General features: G+C 39.8%; 1 protein-coding gene across 4 annotated transcripts in view; it reads right to left on the bottom strand.

Moving 5' to 3' along the window:
* The window catches only part of LOC308633978 (zinc finger protein 33B-like), a 107,795-nt gene that overhangs the window by 13,945 nt on the left and 73,854 nt on the right, over window positions 1–19,996 (bottom strand). Inside the window, exons 6-7 of one of the 4 annotated variants that reach the window (XM_081267473.1) lie at window positions 14,043–14,094; window positions 12,613–13,600 (exon numbers count right to left, since the gene is read on the bottom strand). The exons of the other annotated variants lie outside the window; for them this stretch is intronic. Coding sequence (XP_081123599.1) covers window positions 13,567–13,600; window positions 14,043–14,094 — 86 coding nt within the window. The 3' untranslated portion in view covers window positions 12,613–13,566. Of the gene's footprint in view, window positions 1–12,612; window positions 13,601–14,042; window positions 14,095–19,996 lie in introns of those variants that run through there. 4 annotated transcript variants of the gene reach the window in all.

The raw sequence follows: 19,996 nt of genomic DNA on the forward strand, positions 1-19,996 counted from the left end.
GAGTCCAGGGTACATGCTGATTCCATGGGAGGAAGGATTCAGTTAGGAGTGGGATAGAGACTGCATGGAGCAAGAGAGTCGTGGACAAGCCCATGGTGGGCAGAAAAGATGGGAGGGGGCTCAGAGAGTAGCTGGGTGCCGGGGGAGGGGCAGTGCAGTGGAATGGTTGGGAGTCAGTATGCCTGGACATGGATCTGACCTTAACCCTGACAGGCTAAAGAATCTTGAAAAGTCATTCAAAGTCTCCAGATCTGGTGGGTATGTTCACTTTTTAAAAAGATGTGGGATCACTTTAAATGTCCAGATCAATCAAGATCACAAAGAGGTCATAAAATATCTCCACAGAAATTCCTTTCTCCTCCCTTTTTTGGAGAAAAGACTCCAGACCAAAGACAAGCCCTTGGGCCAACAAAATATGCAAAGACCAATGTTACCAGGTTAGATTCAGAGTGTTGGCCCCTCCTTACCAGGTAGATGGTTGAGGAAGGTAGCTAATGTAGGATACCCAGCTGGTGTAAGAGAAAGGTCTAGCCTACCTATTGGGAAGGGTAGGGTTGTGAAATGTGTATGAATAAGGTGAAAATCCAAGCAGAGCCGAAGAGGCCTAGGGCCAGCAAGAGGATCTTGGCTCAACATTCTTGTGAGGGTTATAGATGTCTCTCAGGTCACCAATGCTAGGCTGAGAACCCATGATCTAATTCTGGAACTTCAGGTAAAGGTAGTGATGTTGGGAATACACTGAGGTAAAATGTCTTTATAGACAGCCCTGACAGCATGAAATGCAGTGAAGATTTATTTTTTAATGAAATACTAAAGAACCCAGGGCCTTGAGCATGCTATGCAAGCTCTCCACTACTGATATATTCCACCATCCCTGCAGTGAGAATTTTTGTGAGATTGTGAATTGTGCAGAGCAAATGAGCCCCTAATCACCACCTGATCCTGTGGTGTTGGCAAAAGCTAAGCCTGGTAAACATTCCTTGCCAACAGCAAGGGTGTTATAAGCCTTGACTCTCAGCTCTGACACTAACAGTTATCAGACATATCAGGACAATAGGTTTCCTGGATGCAGCAGAATGCTCCTACCACTGCAACAGTAGATAGCTGCAAAAAATGTTTCTAGCTGTGTAGGTTTTTAGAGCACACAAAGAAGCCTCTGACAATTCACAAGCTTTGGGATAATTTACAATGCCCTTATAGTTAAACTTCCTTATTATGAGACCCTATACAATAAATTTGTGGAGCTAGTTCTGGGTCACTATTCTTCCATCAGAGTGCAATGTCTCACCTGGCCCCAGTTTTTCTTTAAACTGTCTCTGTGCTTTTCTCCATCTCCAGTCACCCCTACTTGAGATCCTTTGTTGAAGCTGTGCAGGTCACATTAGTGAATGCCATGGAAAACTGCCAGATTCCCTAAATCACCCATTATCGAGCAAAACAGTTCTAAGACTTCCTAGTTACATTCAGAGAGCCCTATGTGAGGGTGTGCAACAAATTACTTTGATTGAATATGCCTGGGGACCCACATGCCTTAGGCATGTCTGTACCATTTTTCCACATATATCCAGAGCACATATCTAACCATAAACAAAATATCTTACATTGTAACTTGCTATAACCTACTTAGTGATATAATAAACAATAATGTACTAATTATGTCAGTGACCATATGTAACCTATTGGTATAAATTAAGCCAGCAGCTCAGACAAGCAGCCATTTTGCCATCTAGCCATTCTGCCTCTGCACCTTGCTTCTGTCTCCTACTGATTTCTTTAAGCTGGTACCCATGTGGGGCTGGGGAGAGTCCTGTCCCCACACTATTTCTCAGCCTCTCTGTTCTGGAGCCTGGGGCCCAGTAAGCCCAAAACAGGGACCCTTCTGGATGTGCTGATGAGTAAAAGGAGTAGCTTACTGCCTGGAACAGGCTTTGATGTGCATCTTTCATTGGTTGATACTGATCACCATTGGTAAGCTATGGGAAATTCCCTATCTGATGCTCAACGTCATCATTATTGGGCTGAGCTTTCATATTTCGCAAGGATGGACATACTGTAGGTAATGCTGACTCATTGCTTTGCTGGCATAGATAGACTTCTGTTGCCCCCAGTACTCAGAAAGTGGTTCTTTAAAAAAAATCTTTATTTTTTAGTTATAGGGGGACACAATGTCTTTATTTTACTTTATGTGGTGCTGAGGATAAAACCCAGTACCTCACACATGCTAGGCGACCACTCTACCTCTGAGCCACAACCCTAGCCCCTAGAAAGTGGTTCTTTATATTCAAAAACTGGGAAAATATAGGTTAGAAACTTCATGAGGAGCCACGAGCTCCTGTGCTTGTGCGGCAAGCTTGATTTCTTTGTCATTATGCTGTTTCTAAGTTTTTTTGTTCCCCAGCAAACATCCCCTCCCTTAGCAACAGCTGCTCCAGCATACTTTACAGAGGCATTCACTCCACCTTCACAGCCCTCTCCTCCTCCACCAACACTGCCCTGGATTAGATCTCCCTTGGCTGAATGTTCATGACAAGTGGTGGAGGAGGGAGAGACACATATTTTGGCTGTTTACCCTATTAAGTTAAATCCCACTAACCAGCCAGAGTATGAGCAATTACCTTTTGCTGTATTTAAACAGCAATAGTAACAAAAAGGAAATGGTATTGGCACCAAAACAGACTGGTAGACCAAAGGTACAGAATAGAGAACACAGAGACTAACCCACAGAATTACAATTATCTTACATTAGACAAAGGTGCCAAAAACATACATTGGAGAAAAGAAAGCCTCTTCAACAAATGGTGCTGGGAAAACTGGAAATCCATATGCAACAAAATGAAATTAAACCCCTATCTCTTACCATGTGCCGCAGTCTGGCTGGGCACAATTCAGGAGCCACTTGTCAAAAGAAACGAACTTTATTTTTATAACCACACACGCCAAACAAAACAGCTCCTCAGGAAAACCTTCAGAGCCCAACTTCCACCACCAGCTTCCCACAAGCCTCTCAACCTCCCCCACTCCTCCTGCTCTTGAGTCTGATTGGCTGGGTCGCGTGGGCAGAGCCAAAAAAAGTCCCCCAATGAGCAGCTCTGTGGTCTGAAAGGGCGGGGAAACAGCCCAATGAGCATCACCACAGAGGAGCCAATCAGTTGGCAGCTAGAAGTTTGCTGGGGCCCCTTCGGCTGTGGCTCTCAACATCTCCCCCTCTCTGTTTAAACAACAAGCATGTGGCTTAGGGACCGTGCCTGCCTTAGGTTGTCCAATAGTACATATGGTCCTTACCCGTTATCGGATGAGCTGACCTCAACGCGTCAGCCTCCTGTCTTAGGTAGGCACCATTGCAATTGGATATTACCCGTCACTGACTACCAGTCCAGTATACAGCCACACCTATAGATAGGTCTTTGTACCAGCGGGGGGTGGGGGGTGAGGTTCTCTGCCTCACCTCTGTTGGCCCCCAAATTTTAGCTGAACGACCATGACAAGCAGAAGGGAGGAAGATACACCAAGCCAATTGACGGTTCCTTTTGGAAAAAATTGTACCACCGATGACACCATCAGCATAAATACCCCAACACTACCACAAGTCGCTGCACCAACAGATAGTTCACAATGCATACAAGTGAGTTCACAATGCATACAAGTCAGTTCACAATGCATACAAGTGATACATAGTCCAGGCAAGTTCTGCAAGCAGTTCAGTGATGGCTATTGCAGAAGCTGTAGATTGGTTTTATCTTTGTCTTCACCAGCACTGGGATGAAGATAGGAATTCTGGCAATAATGGCTAAAGAAAAAATTATATAACATTCCAGAAGGCACTAAAAGAAAACAATTTTCTTCTTCTTTTTTTTTTTTTTTTAGAAAACAATTTTCTTAACAATGTACCTTATCTTCAACAGAATTATTAAATATAATGAAAAGGAAAGGTGAAAGTAAACAAACAGATCTGTTAACCTCTTTTTTTGTTCATATATTAAAACAATCCTCAACAGCTGTTTAACCAATTTAAATTAAACCATTTAAATCACATGAAAAAATATTTGGATCCATTTTTTCATGAGCACTCATCATATATGATATATGGACATACGTATATTCAAACATATAAAACAAAACACAAGTGTACACACATAATATAATACATACAACACATAACATAATAGTAAAGGCCCTATAACTTTTTACAGGTGAAATCTCCATTGCAATGTTTAAAAACTCTATAGTCAAAAAATAGAACTGATCAGCAAAACATTAACCTAGGTCTGTATGAGCTCAAAAAACAAACTAGAACTTCATGATATGGGAAAGGGCAATAATAAAATAGATATTGAAAAAAGCATCCTGATTCTGTTACAGATGTAAGGGTAGCCAAACTGGAGTTCTGGATATCAGCTGTTATGGATTTGAGTCAAATCATCTTATTTTTGGTCTGTAGAAATCTCTTTAGATAATCTCTTTGGAATCCAAATCAGCTGCTGTTCTCCCTGTGGAAACACACAAACAGACCCCTGACTCCAGACAATTACTGGGTCAGGACCTTTCCATTGTCCTGTTAGAATATCCTTCCCAAAGTACCTTGGGCTTATGCACATTTTTGGGACACATATGCCTTTCCACAGCACTAAGTCCTGATGAATCCAAATTTTAAAAGTTTAGAGTAAAAAGGGTTATTTTAAGTTTATCTTTGGGGAATATATACCCCTTCCAAATTCCCTCTTTTTTGCTTTAATGAGTACATTTTAATAGTTTGATGAGCTCTTTCAACTATGCCTTGTCCCTGTGGATTGTATGGGATTCCTGTTATATGAGTAATGCCAAATGATGAGCAAAATTGTTTAAAAGAGGTAGAAGTATAACCAGGGGCATTATCTGTTTTTAACTATTCTGAAACCCCCACCGTGGCAAAATTTTGTAAGCAATGAGCTATAATATATTTAGTTTTTTCTCCGGCATGAAGGGAGCCCATTAAAAATCCAGAAAAAGTATCAACTGTAACATGCAAATATTTTAATTTTCCAAATTCTGGCAAATGTGTGACGTCCATCTGCCAAATATGGTTAGGTATCAGTCCTCTAGGATTGACTCCAAGATTAACTTGTGGTAAAAAGGTCACACAATTTTGACATTGTTTTATTATTTGTCTAGCTTGTTCCTTAGTTATTTTAAAATGCTTTTGTAAAGTATTAGCATTGACATGGAACTTTTTATGAAAATTTCTAGCTTCTTCTAGTGTAGAGAAAATATGTATGTCATGTGTAGTTTTATCTGCTAAATCATTGCCCAAACTAAGGGCTCCAGGCAATCCTGTATGTGCCCTGATATGTCCTATAAAGAATGGATCTTTTCTGTCCCAGATTAGACTTTGTATAGTGGAAATCAAAGAGAAAACAGTAGAGGAAGGGGAAATCCTACCAGCATCTTCAAGGGATACTATAGCATTAACTATATACTGACTATCGGAAAATAAATTAAATACAGAATCTTTAAACATCATAAAAGCTTGTAATACTGCATTAAGCTCTACCTTTTGAGCTGATTGCTTGGTTACTAAAAATGTAAAATTTGATCAGGTGTAACTATTGCTGCTGTACCATTATTTGACCCATCAGTGAATATATTGGAGCATTCGTGATAGGTGTTTTTCTTGTCATTTTTGGAAAAATTACAGAGTGCAATGACCAAAAAGACAATAAAGGATTAGATGGTAAGTGGTTATCAAATGAAACATTAGATTTGCACATGATTATTGCCCAAGTATTTAACTCATTAGCTAACTCATCAATTTGATTCATAGTATATGGAGTAATAATTTTATTGGGAGAAATTCCAAACACTCCCTTTGCTGCTTTTATTCCTTTGAGTATTAATTGTCCTACAGCCTCAGGATACCTAGTAAGAATAGTGTTAGGAGAATAAGATAAATGTATCCATAATAATGGACCTTCTTGCCAAAGTACTCCTATAGGAATATTTTTTTGGTAGTACAATAAATAATAAAGACAAACATATCAATGCTATCCAAATGCATATTTTCCATATATGTTTCAATGATTTTTTTTTAATTTTTTTATTGATTATTTAAAGCATTACATAGCTCATGATATATCATCTTTCATACATTAGACTCAAATTGTGTTTTGAACTCCCATTTTCACCCCAAATACAGATTGCAGAATCACATCTGTTACATATTCACATTTTTACATAATGCCATATTAGTGACTGTTATATTCTGCTACCTTTCCTATCCCCTACTATCCCCCCTCCCCTCCCCTCCCCTCCCATCTTCCCTCTCTACCTCCCCTGCTGTTGTTCAATTCTCTCCCTTTTTTTTTCCCTCCCCCTTGCCCCTCATAACCTTTTATAATTTTATGTATCCTTGAAGGTCTCCTACCATTTCCATATGCTTTCCCTTCTCTCTCCGTTTCTCTCCCCCCATTCGTCTTTGTTTACTGTAGTCTTTTCCTCATGCTCTTTCTTCCTGTTCTGTTCTTAGTTGTTCTCTTTATATCAAAGCAGACATTTGGCATTTGTTTTTTAGGGCTTGGCTAGCTTCACTTAGCATAATCTGCTCTAATGCCATCCATTTCCCTGCAAATTCTATGATTTTGTCATTTCTTAGTGCTGCATAATACTCCATTGTGTATAGATGCCACATTTTTTTTAATCCATTCATCTATTGAAGGGCATCTAGGTTGGTTCCACAGTCTAGCTATTGTGAATTGTGCCGCTATAATCATTGATGCAGCCGTATCCCTATAGTGCGCTCTTTTAAGGTCCTCAGGGAATAGTCCAAGAAGTGCGATAGCTGGGTCAAATGGTGGTTCCATTCCCAGCTTTCCCAGGAATCTCCATACTGCTTTCCAAATTGGCCTCACCATTTTGCAGTCCCACCAGCAGTGTACAAGTGTACCCTTTTCCCCACATCCCCGCCAACACTTGTTGTTGTTTGACTTCATAATGGCTGCCAATCTTACTGGAGTGAGATGGTATCTTAGGGTGGTTTTGATTTGCATTTCTCTGATTGCTAGAGATGGTGAGCATTTTTTCATGTACTGTTTCAATGATTTTTAATGCCTTTCTTGCTTCAGGCGTTAACATGCGGGGTGAATTTGGATCTGATGGACCTTTTAGGATATCAAATAAAGGTCCCAACTCTCCTGTTGGTATACCTAGATAAGGCCTTATCCAATTTATGTCTCCTAATAACTTTTGAAAGTCGTTAAGTGATTTGAGTTGATCTACACGTATTTGTATTTTTGGTGGACGGACCATGGTTGAAGATAATAGAACTCCTAAATAATTAATTGGAAAATTTAATTATACCTTATCTATTGCTATCTCTAGATTATAATTTTTTAATAAGTTTGTAAGTGTGGCATAACATTCTAGCAATGTGTTTTTAGCTTTGTGTGCTAATAATACATCATCCGTATAGTGAAATATTTGTAGTTCAGGATTTTGATTTCTAAGTGGCTGGATTACTTTGTTAACATAAATTTGACACATAGTTGGGCTGTTAGCCATCCCTTGAGGGAGTACTTTCCATTCATATCTCTGATCAGGACCTTCATGATTCAGTGCAGGGATAGTAAATGCAAAACGTGGACTATCCTCAGGATGAATTGGAATTGAAAAAAAACAATCTTTAATATCTATAACTAAAACATACCAAGTTTTTGGCAAAGCAGACAATTGAGGAATCCCCGATTGAGCAGGTCCCATAATAACCATCTCATTATTAATGGCTCTTAAATCTTGCAATAATCTCCATTTACCAGATTTCTTTTTGATGACAAAAATGGGAGTATTATGGGGAGATACAGAAGGTTGTATATGTCCTTCCACTAATTGTTGTTTGACCAGGTCATGGGCTGCTTGTATCTTTTCTTTAGTCAGGGGCCACTGAGGAACCCATACTGGTCTATCTGATTTCCAAGTAATTTTTATTGTCTCAGTGGCCCTTTCTGAAAATCCAACCCATGTCTGTCCGTTCCTTGATCTATTTGTATTGGTGCTGCTATACCTTGTTCTTGTTTTTCTAATCTTTTTACTTTCCTAAAACCTTGTCTAGTCATAATAGTGTGTGCATTTTGGTTGATGTTATTTGTTAATGTCAAACCTAATTGATCTAGGACATCTCGTCCCCATAAATTTATGGGAAGATGATCCAATACATATGGCTGTATAGTTCCTTCATATCCTTCAGGATACTTCCAATCTAATACCATTGCACTTCTATGGGGATTAGTCGCCACTCCTAGGCCTCGAAGCGTTTGAGTGGCTTGTTGTAATGGCCAATGTTTTGGCCATTCTTGACGTACTCTTTCTACAGTACGACTGGAAAATTTATCATGTAGGCTGGGTATTATTAGTAACTGTGCTATTCTATCTCCTGGTGAAATTACTGATATACCCTTTGGAGAACTGGCTATAATTTTTATTTCACCTTCATAATCAGGATCAATTACCCCAGGATTTATCATAAGTCCTTTTAGAGTAGAAGAGTTGCGTCCCAATAATAAGCCTACTGTTCCTTTGGGAAGAGGTCCTTTTACCCCTGTGGGAATGATTTGAACTCCCATCTCTGGAGTTAGTACTGCTCTGGCAGAGGCACAGATGTCCAACCCTGTGCTCCCTCTGGTTTGTCTGATGAGGGATCTGATGGACAATGTGTCCTGGGCACTACCCTGATGGGGTTGCTGGGTTCCTCCAGTGCTCCGTATATTTGTGGTTTGGGGCCCTGGAGCATTGGGCCCCCCTGTCCATTTTTTGGCAATGGAGCCTGACACCTTTCTCCATGATATCGTGGATAAAAACCTGGTCCTTGTTCGTTTTTTGATAATGGAGTACCCTCTATGGTGGTTTGAGAACGGCATTCATTAGCCCAATGTCTCCCTCTATGGCATCGTGGGCAAATATTCGGTATTCTACTCCTTTGATACCTAGTTTGGTTAAACCCTCCTCCTATGGGGCAATTCCTTTTAAAATGTCCTGTTTGTTCACAATTGTAGCATGTTCTTGGCCTGGCATCTAAAGCCTGTTTTACTGCAGCTGCCATGACTTGCCCTTGTTCTAAAGCCTGTTTTACTGCAGCTGCCACGACTTGCTCTTGTTCATTAATGTCTCTACAAAATTTAATATATGTGTTTAAATCTTCATGTTTCCATGGTCTAATGACTTCTCTGCACCAACAATTCACTTGCTCATAAGCCAGTTGTTTTAGTAATGGCATTGCTTGTTCTGTATTCCCAAAAACTCTGGTAGCTGTTTGAGTAAGCCTATCTACAAATTCAGCATAAGGTTCATTAGCTCCTTGTATTACCTTAGATAATTGACCTTGTAAACCTCCATGTCCTTGTAAAGTCTTCCATGCCTTAACTGCATCTGCAGCAATTTGTGCGTATACACCAGGATCGTATGCAATTTGTTGCTGCTGATCCTCATAAGGTCCCTTTCCTAACAACATATCTAGATTTCCCTGAGGATAACCAGCTGCTGCATTTCACCTAGCCGTCTCCTTGCAAAATTCCTCATTGGCAACCTTCCATAACAGGTATTGTCCTCCATTTAGCACAGCTTTACACATATTAGCCCAATCTGCTGACGTCATGTTCAAGTTGTTAATGGATTCGACCATGCTTACAGTGAAGGGTGCTTGAGGACCATAGGTTGTTACAGCCTCTTTTAGCTGCTTCACTGTTTTGAAATTTAAAGCATGGTGAATTCCCTGCCCTCCTGCCTCAAATACAGGGCATGTTAATATTTGAGATCCTGTCTCAGGATCCCAACTATCAACTGCAGGGGTTGGGGGCCTCCCAGCATATGGAGGTGGCGCTGTTGGTTGGACACTTACGCCCTCTGGTGATAGAAAGGTGTTAGTAGCAGTCTCCTGTAGAGGTGGCGCTGTTGGTTGGACACTTATACCCTCTGGTGATAGAAGTTTGCTGGGGCCGCTGTGAGCCAATCATCAGCTGGCAGCTGGAAGTTTGCTGGCAGCTGGAAGTTTGCTGGGGCCCCTTCAGCTGTGGCTCTCAACAACCATGCACAAAACTCAACTCAAAGTGGATCAAGGACCTAGGAATTAAACCAGAGACTCTTTGTCTAATAGAAGAAAATGTAGGCCCTAATCTTCATGTGAGATTAGGCCCCAAATTCCTTAATAAGACTCCTATAGAGTTAAAAACAAGAATCAAAAATGGGATGGATTCAAGCTAAAAGTTTCTTCTCAGAAAAAAAAAACAATCTGTGAGGTGAACAGAGAGCCTACATCCTGGGAGCAAATTTTTACCCCTCATACATCAGACAGAGTACTAATCTCTAGGGTATATAAAGAACTCAAAAAGATAAGCACCAAAAATAAATAACCCAATCAATAAATGAGCAAGGACCTGAATAGGACACTTCTCAGAAGAGGATATATAAACAATCAACAAATATATGAAAAAAATATTCATTTCTAACAATTGGAGAAATGCAAATCAAAACTACTCTAAGATATATCTCACTCCAGAATGGCAGCTATTATGAAGACAAACAACAATAAGTGTTGGTGAAAATGTGGGGGAAAAGGTCCACTCATATATTGCTGATGGGACTGAAAATTGGTGCAGCCAATATGAAAAGTGGTATGGAGATTTCTTGGATATCTGGGAATGGAACCACCATTTGACCCAACTATCCCTCTCCTAGGTCTATACCCAAAGGACTTAAAATCAGCATACTACAGGGATACAGCCACAGCAATGTTTATAACAGTACATTTCACAATAGTTAAACTGTCCTAGATGCTCTTCAGTAGATGAATGAATAAAAAATGTGGCATATATTCACAATGGAATTTTACTCAACAATAAAAGAGAATAAAATCATGGCATTTGCAGGTAAATGGATGGCACTGGAGAAGATAATGTTAAATGAAGTTAGCCAAAACCAAAAAAAGAAATGCCAATGTTTTCTCTGATATAAGGAGGCTGATTCATAGTAGGGTAGGGAGAGGGTGATTGGGAGGAATAGATGAACTCTAGATAGGGCAGAGGCATGGGAGGGAAAGGGAGGGGGCAGGGGGCTAGCAAGAATGGTAAAATGCGATAGACATCATTATCCAAAGTATATGTATGAAGACATGAATTGGTATCAACATACTTTATATACAACCAGAGATATGAAAAACTGTGTAATAAGAATTGTAATGCATTCCACTGTCATTTATTTTTTAAAAAAATCAATAAAAATGTGTCTAAAGAGAAAAATTAGTTCCTTTAAGTTGAAAATGTAACTCATAAACACAAAATACTCTTGAAGCTATAAATTTACATAATTAGGAATGCTCCAAATTAATTTACCTTTTAGTGAAGGAATTATGTAAACAGTCACAATCAATAGCAGGTAATACAGATAGATAGGATAAAGGACTCCATAGCAAATGTGGGAAAACTACATCAAAAGTAAAGCTAAACTGGGAAAGAGAAGTTTGACATAACTATACTTCCATTATTTTTATAAGAACACATTTAAATATTGGTGGCAGCACGCTAATATTAACCAACTCCCCCAATTACTTTGAGAAAGCCTACACACACACAAACACATACACATTCTACATATATTATAGGATTTTGTAAATAAGAATGAATAAATTTAACTTAATGAACAACATGTTGGCTTAGCAAACTGGGAAGCCAGGTTTTATATTCTATGCTGCCTATAACCAGACATTTGTTTTTGATAAATTTTATATCAAATAATCAATGATAATTTTTTTTTCCAAAAATAAAACAAAGGGTCACAGATTAATGGCCCCTTTTAGCTCTAAAATTTCATAAGATATCAAATCTAATTTGAATACTTAATATAACAAGTATGAGAAATTCCAGAATTGTGATATGAGGGCTCAACCCAGAGCTAGAAGACAGTCAGGCTGGCAGGTTTGGGAGACTGGTTACAAACAGGAAGAAAGATCAAATATTATATTGTAGATAATGGTATAGCCTGGTTTCTTGCTGTTGGAGAAAGGAGTTAAAAAGATAAGAGAAAAGCTGTGGAGTTAGATTTTAACTAGAAATATTTATGTAAACTCACAATTTTTAACATATAGATATATATAAATACAAAAATAGATGTATATATGTGTATTTCTGTGTGTGTGTGTGTGTGTGTGTGTGTGCGCGCGCATGCATGTATGCATACATACTTTCATGGATTTCCTAACTCTGTCAATTGAGAAAGTCTTAGGCATTGATAAGCTCAATGAGGATTCAGATATTGGTTTTTAAATTCCACCATCCACTAAAAAGTACAGTGCCTTTTGGATAAATGGCAGGGGTGGTGCAGTAAAAGGACAAGATAGGCCAGGCAAATATCTTGTGCTACAAAGTAAGTGCTTAAAAACTAATGTGGGAGTCAGGTTAAAAATGGAGTATGGAGCTCTCAAACTCTATCCCTCCGCCAAGACAAGGATTAATCCAAGAAAAATTCCTCTTAGAATCAAGTTTTTCAGAACTCTAAGATCTAATCAAAAACTTGGAACAACCAGGGCATTCCTAATATAGCCTTCTAGAATGGACAATATGAACCCTGTTCTGAAAGAATTGTGGTTGTGTATTTTGATCTGTCAATGGAGGTGTGCTATAGTTTCAATATTGAATGCCCCGCAAAAGACCCATGAGGAAAAAGCTTTGTTCCCAGGGTGGCAATATTAGGAGATACTGTGGATCTTAAGAAGATGGGGCATAGTGGGAGATCGTTAGGTTATTGAAGGGGACTATGGCATTCTGGATCTATTCTGTCTTCCTCTTTGCTTTGTGGCTCATATAAACAGTGTGCTCTACCATGTACCCCTGCTATGATGTGCTGCTCTTGCCGCAGTCTTGGCTGGGCACAGAATCACGAGCCACCACACACCTTGTAGATTCAAACAGCAATTCTTTATTCTCAAACTCACACCGGCCTCTACACACGTTCTGGGGAAATCCAAGTTCTGCCTCCGCCCAATTCACCTACTCCACGAGGCTTTCTTTTCCAATACTTTCTGAATCTCACGAGAACTCAACGGGAACTCAAGGATCGGGCGTGCCTGAGGCAGCAGGATATGCCCTATTCCCGCAGGGTACACCTTAAACCTGGAACTTCCCTAAACCCAAGGACGGGATACTCCCTAAAACCTGATCAGCTCTAAACCCAGATCCACCCTGGTCCTTGAGCAAGGTCACCTTACTAAAGCATACATGCAATGTCCCAGCGAATGTCCTCTAAGCAACATGGGGTACGCTGGCAAGGAAATTTCGATGTGTCATTCCTACTTGGCAATGGCCCTCAGCATCCTCTCACCAAAGGCCCAGAGAATGGGGTTGTTCAATCTTGGACTGGAACCTCTAAAAATCATGTCATTGTAATAATGGAAAGCTGACTAATAAGAGTGTATTAGTCTGTTTTCTCTTGTTAACACAAAATAACTTAGGTTGATATTTTATAAAGAAAAGTTTATTTCACTCACAGTTTTAAAAAGTCCAAAATCAAGCAGCTCTATCTGTTTATTCCCTGGTGAGGGCCTCCTTGGCTGAATCACAACATGGCAGGGAAGCAGGAAGAGAAACAGCTGCATGTGGAAAAGGCCAAAACATGGGCTAGCTTCCTTTATCACTCCACCAGCTCAGCATTAATCCATTCTGAGGGAACCACTCCCAGTGACCTAATGACTTTTTACTAAAATTCTGCCACATTAGGGACCAAGCCTCTAGCAAATGAATCCTTGGGGTAAAAAAAAAATTCAACTAGGGCAAGGGGTTTCTCAAGCTCAGATATTTGCCTTTGTTTTGACCATCTTGAAACTTTATGAGGGCAACAAGTAGTCTTTCAGGTGGTGTTTTGTTGAAAGTATTTAAAGGCAAATATATTGGCCACAGCTGCATAGGGAAAGGGGTAATAGATGAAGCAAGCAGCATATGAACCAATAAAACTGAGATAAAAAATTGGGAAAGAAAAAACATAAGGGAATAAGGAGTTTGAAAATAAGTATTCAAACAAATATTTATACATACGTGTTCACAGTAGTACTTTTCACAACAGCCAAATATGAAATCACCCCAACATCTGTCAATTGATGAATGGATAAACAAAAAGTAGTAAATCCATGTCACACTCTGCCCCTACAGTGACAAACTACCCACAGAAAATACATAAATGAATGATTATGGTTATATTCCAATAAAACTTTATAGGGAGTGAAATATAAATTTCATACAATTTTCATATTACCTAATTGATATTTTTCTAATGACCTAAAACTTACCATTATCAATTTGTGGGCCATAAAATAACAGGCAGAGGGCTTCATTTAGCCCATGAACTAAAATTTGCTGACCACTGCTTTGTTTTCCCTGGTATTATTTCCACTATTTCATATGACTGTATAGACATTTTATAAACCTCATATCACTATTAAATAAAATTGAAAAAAAAATGAACTTAGCCACATATGATCACTTTCCATTGGTGTTGGAAAACTGTAGAAAACTGTGAGGATATAAGTTAGAAAAAAAATCAGAAGACATATGTCACTTGTTCTGCCTGACCATCACAGCTGGCAAAATATCTCTCTCTGAAGGGAGATTCCTTGAGAAGAGACAGAAAGAATGACAGCGAGAAAGGGAGCACCCACATGTCCATGCATGATTCTGGAATAATTATGTAGTACTTGGACATGCTAGTTTTCAAATGTAAAACTATTTGTTTTCTAATAATTTATGATCTAACACAGAAAGATGCAAACCAACAGTTATATTAATTAAGTAAATTAGTATAAAGCCAAAGAATGGAACATAATACTTTCATTAAAACCTATAATAAGCAAAAATACTCAGGTTTATGTTTATTATAAACCAGAAACTCTTCATGTGAATTATAAGTGAAACTACTAAAAGAAAAAAAAAACAGATGTGGTGATAATTGGTTTGGTGGTATAGAGTCTCTAGAAAATTTAGATTACTGGTGTAATAGAATTTGATGTCACATAATATTCTGTAAACTACATAATTAAAATGCCATTGAATGTGAAAAAATACTCAACAAGGTTTTGAAAATGGTGGTGTGATGATTTAAGGTTTAGTCTTTTCTGGAAGGGAAAAAATTGCTCTAGCTTGGTTCTAGATTCTCAGAACTATGATTTGATTATAAATTATTTAATTAACTAATTAGAAATATCTGTTGTCAGCAGAAAACACATGCCTGGGTCTCTTGACTCTGCTATCACAAAAGGTGTCACTGTAATCAATGATGACATTTTAGGCATATTGTCTGCCTATTGCAGCCCCTATCTCACCATCCTCTGCCCAAGCCCAAGCAGTAGGGTGGGGGTGGAAGTCGGGGGACACCAGGGCCTCACACATGCCAGGCAAGTGCTCTACCACTGAATCATATCCCTAGCTCCAGTCCTTTTCTTTTAAATGAAGCTGATTTTATTGTATTTAAACACTTAAAGACCTTCATGAAGTATCCCCTCCGATTCTGTAAGATCAAAGTGAGGCAGAATCAGTCTATCTCTAGTTATGCTGTAGTGGATGTGCAGGTCAGAACCTAGAGATGTGCTATTTTCTGTTCCTTCTGTTTGCCCTTGTCTCCTGCCACATCTTACATCTCTCCTGAGAGTTGGGACGGTTTCCACCATCACCCAGTTTGTTTGGATGTGACACTGTTTCTGGGCAAGTGAACCCCACGTTGTTTCTGTCTGAATAAATTGAGTCTCTGCCCCATTTCCCACAATTCTGCACCTCTGCTGAGATCTTGAACTGGCCAAGTGTCCTCCTAGCAGGGATTGTTGCTCCTGTGACCTCACAAAAGGGGCTTTATTCTCAGAAAGCTGGACCTAAGCATTTCACCTAGCATCCTCATCCAAGACCCTAAAGCTCTTGGCTTTCTGGGTTACTTGAGTCACAAACTGGACCTTTCTCATAAATGTTACTTGGGTATACAAGACAAGGCCAGGCAGTGTTGATTGGGCCTGGGCGCCTTCACTGAAACTATCGTTTAAAAAAAAAATTCTCGAATCTAAAGCCACACTGACTTTAAAACTACTGCCTTGAAACGCTAGGGAAGGAAGTTGCTAACTGCTGTGACAGTTGCAGGCTTCAGATAACACAGCGCCAAGAATGTGGTATGGAATCTGTACCTCCTACTCCCTTCTGCTCTGATCACCACCTTGGATTTCTTGGAGGATTTCTTGGAGGCGGCACTGACTACAGATAGTTGGGAGAATGAAACAACGTCCAAAATAGAAATAAAGTTCTCCAGTGAGGAGACATGTGAACCTCTGCTGAGCTCAGAAGTGCCAGGTTCCGCGCGGTCCCCCGGCGGGGTCTCTCGTGGACCCTTCAACCCCAGAGAATTCACGTTCGCTGTGTGACACGCGCTGGAGGGATCTCATTAGGAGAGCACAAATGAGAGATTAAGCCCGAGGTCGTAGGCTTGGCTCCTGCTCCCTTGACCCCCTACATCTCCAGGAGCAGGGTATGCCCGGGACACCACCATAGGCGCTCACCAGGGGCCCTCTCGCCAGAGCCTCGCTCCTGCGGTCCGCGGTTCCACAGTACACAGACCAGGCCGCCACGAGGGACGTTTCGCAAGAAACCCTGCCGTGTCACCAGCGCATGCGCAGAAAGCTCGCAGGGCCTCCAGGGCTCCGCTGTGGTCCGTCAGCAGCCAGAAAGTGCCGGCTACATTTCCCAAAAGCCCTCCGCCCACTCCCTTGGAAAAGATATCGGGGTTTCTGGCTCCTCCATAGATTGCCAGATATAACAAATACTTCTGTTTCATCTAAGCTAAACCACAAGTATCTAAATTATGTACCTCTTATTAAATATATTTCCCTGGTGATTTGAATATCTTAAACAGTTCCTCATTTTGAAGTATTTCTTGCAAATACAGTCTGTGTTCCTTTGATATTGTTATTTTCTACAGTAGCCGCATCTCACTTATTTCATTTCTTGTCCACTGAACATTTATCAAGAAGAAAGGAGGCACAATGGTAACAAACTTGTACATCAGTGTTAAACGTTCTGGGAATCGCTCTACAAGCTTGAATCTGAACCATCTTTTCATGGCATAACTTCTCTTTTCCATTCTTCAGGATTACATTGGATCTCTTGATAAATGACTTTTCAAAAATATCCTTTGACCCCGTCTCAAAATAAAAAATAAAAAGGGCTGGTGATGTGGCTCAGTGGTTAAACCTTTAAAGTTCAATCCCTGGCACCGGGGGAAAAAAAAAAGGGCTGAGGATTGGGGAAGCTATGGGTTTGATCTGAAAGAATGAGACTGTTATACAGTGCTATTTGCAACTTCCATCATAATTACTATATCTCAATCTGAATTATCAGAAATCTTATGATTTTCTTAGTATTAGTTGAGGAAATTATGCATTCTTAATTTCGTTTATTAGTATATGCTGATTCTACAATTTTTACATACTGAAAAAAAAGCTTCATAAGAAATTTCTCTGGTAAAGGAGTTCCTGCACCCGCTGTTTGACAGGGTCTTAGCGTGAGGGATGCTATGGCAGGGCCACACCATCTGGAAACCAGAACCATGGGGAATGTTAAGTGTTTTGTTTATGATACTCATGATATGGATAACAGGACATACTTCATTCAATAATAAAAGTTGCCTGAGATTGAAGGAAAATTCCCAGAATGAGTCTAAAGATACAATTAAGACATGCTCTGAGGTATGTTTCAGTATCTCTCAGGATACAAACAATAGTGTTATTTCTCAAGCCTAAGCAGCAAGAAATGTTTATCCGACAGTTAACAATTTACACTAAGCCCCACCCCCACCCCACCCCTGTCTAAAGCCACAACCTGTGCAACAGCCTAGTTACAGAATTGCTGTGCCAACAGTACAAGGACCACTGTATGTAGCTTACTTAATTAAAGGAAGATTATGGTATCCCCCTAGAGGACAAGAGGCTAATAAAAATACACCCCCCCAACAGACCCTCCTTTGCCTTACACAGGAATATATGATGAAAATGGGAAACATATAGTTAATATTAATGGCAAATGGGTTGAGGTGCAGAGCTTGCCCTTTAGTTAAAGAATACGAAGATGTAAGACTTGGTGTACTTTGACAAAGGATCAAAGAAACTCTTTAAGAAAGCAGTTAAGTAGGTCATATGAAAAAAAATTACCTTGAAGATTAAAATAATGTAAAATTAGCATAGATATATTTTAGAGGCACTGCAGAGTAGTAGGCTTTTAAATAATAGGCTTTCACTGTTTTAAGTGTGTTTTACTGGAATTTTAGATTAGAAGTAAGAAAGCTTACTAATAATCATAGGTATGCTTTAAAGTTAAAAGTTTGGGGTTGTGGGTTAGCAGTAGAGTGTTTGTCTGGAGTTGTGGCTCAGCAGTAGAGTGTTTGCCTCTGGGTTCAATCCTCAGCACTACATTAAAAAAAATAAATAAAGGTATTGTGTCCAACTACAATTAAAAAAACAAATATTTTTTAAAAAAATAAAAAAATAAAGCTCCCTCTGGGGCAGCAGATCCTTCTGAAGGTTTCTCGTAACTTGCAAGCTGTTGTCCATCTATCTCTTCTCTTTCACCAACACCACTCATCCCTGGATCCCTGCTGGGGCTGGACCCTGGCATTTCTCCTTGTTCAATAATTCAGAAAATTTATCACAGTCTACACTTGCATTTTGGAATTTAGGATGCAAATATATGATTAAAAGTAAATACTAGCAACCACTGCGAACAATTTTTTAAATGATTGAATTTGATAATCTCATGGCTGCATTAGTATGTCTATTACACAAGTGGGTTGAACCATTTAAAGCACTGCAAACCTTTGAGCTAACAATAAGTTGAAATAGGGTGGTCATATTAGTGCACTGAGATTACAGGCCTGCTTGCAAGGTTGGCCCTAGGCTGGTGCCTGGGAACTTGGATTTGGGGAAGGTTTAGGAATTGGATTGCTGAAGGCTTCGCACCACTTTACTAATCAGAGTGGCTCCCTGTGCCTAAATAGTAGGGTTTATGCTGAACACCCACTTTCCTTTCAGGGAGTCTGAAATTTGGGAATATGACAGGCAGGGGGTGCTTACCTGACTAACCCCCAACAAAAGGACTAGGCACTGAATCTCTGATGAGTTTCTGTGATATTTCACATGTATTGTCACAACTTGTGTCACTGGGAGAAGATTCTTGGGAGAATGTGCCTGATTTCCTCTGGAAATTACCCCATGCCTCTTCCCCTTACTGATCTTGCTATAATAAATGATAGCCATGAGCCAGGTGTTGTGACACATACCTGTGATCCAGGTTATTCAGAAGGCTGAGGCAGAAGGATCAAAAGTTCAAAGCCAGTCTTGGCAACTTAGACCCTGTCTCAAAATAATAAGGGGTGGGGACTGTCAGTATTTTAGCTCAATGGTAGAACCCCCCTTGGTTCAATCTCCAGTCTTGCAAAACAAATGATAGCCAGGACTATGACTATGTACTAAGTCTTTTGAGCCCTCCTAACAATTCACCAAACCCAGAGATGGTCCTGAGTATTCCTGATACAGTTGGCATCAGAAGTGAGATATGCTAGAACAACCCTGATACATTGAAATATTCCCAAAGCACTGGGAAATAGAAGAATGAAAGGTGCAGTATAATGAAAATTTGGTGCCTGCATAGCCATGAAGCCATCCATGGTTTGATGGCTGCTTTGGCAATGCTGGAAAAAGTATAGATGCTGTGAATATGTAACTGAGTAAACGATGTGAATATGTAAATGGTGTGAATATGTAAATGCTTTTGGGTTTTGTTCTCCCCCACAGATGGGATAGAAAGAAGCCAATGGTGAAAATTTCCCAAGGTGAGTTTTGAGAGGCACCAAAACATTTTAAACTTCACAGAGCTGGAGAAACGAGTCAGTGTGATACTCCTTCTTCAGCTTAGCTGCTACAGTGTGACAGTAGGCGCCTTCCCCTCAACCCTGGTTTCTATCCTGG

This window comes from Spermophilus citellus (genome assembly GCF_964194105.1).
Source record: "Spermophilus citellus genome assembly, chromosome: 15".
Classification (NCBI taxonomy): Eukaryota; Metazoa; Chordata; class Mammalia; order Rodentia; family Sciuridae; genus Spermophilus; species Spermophilus citellus.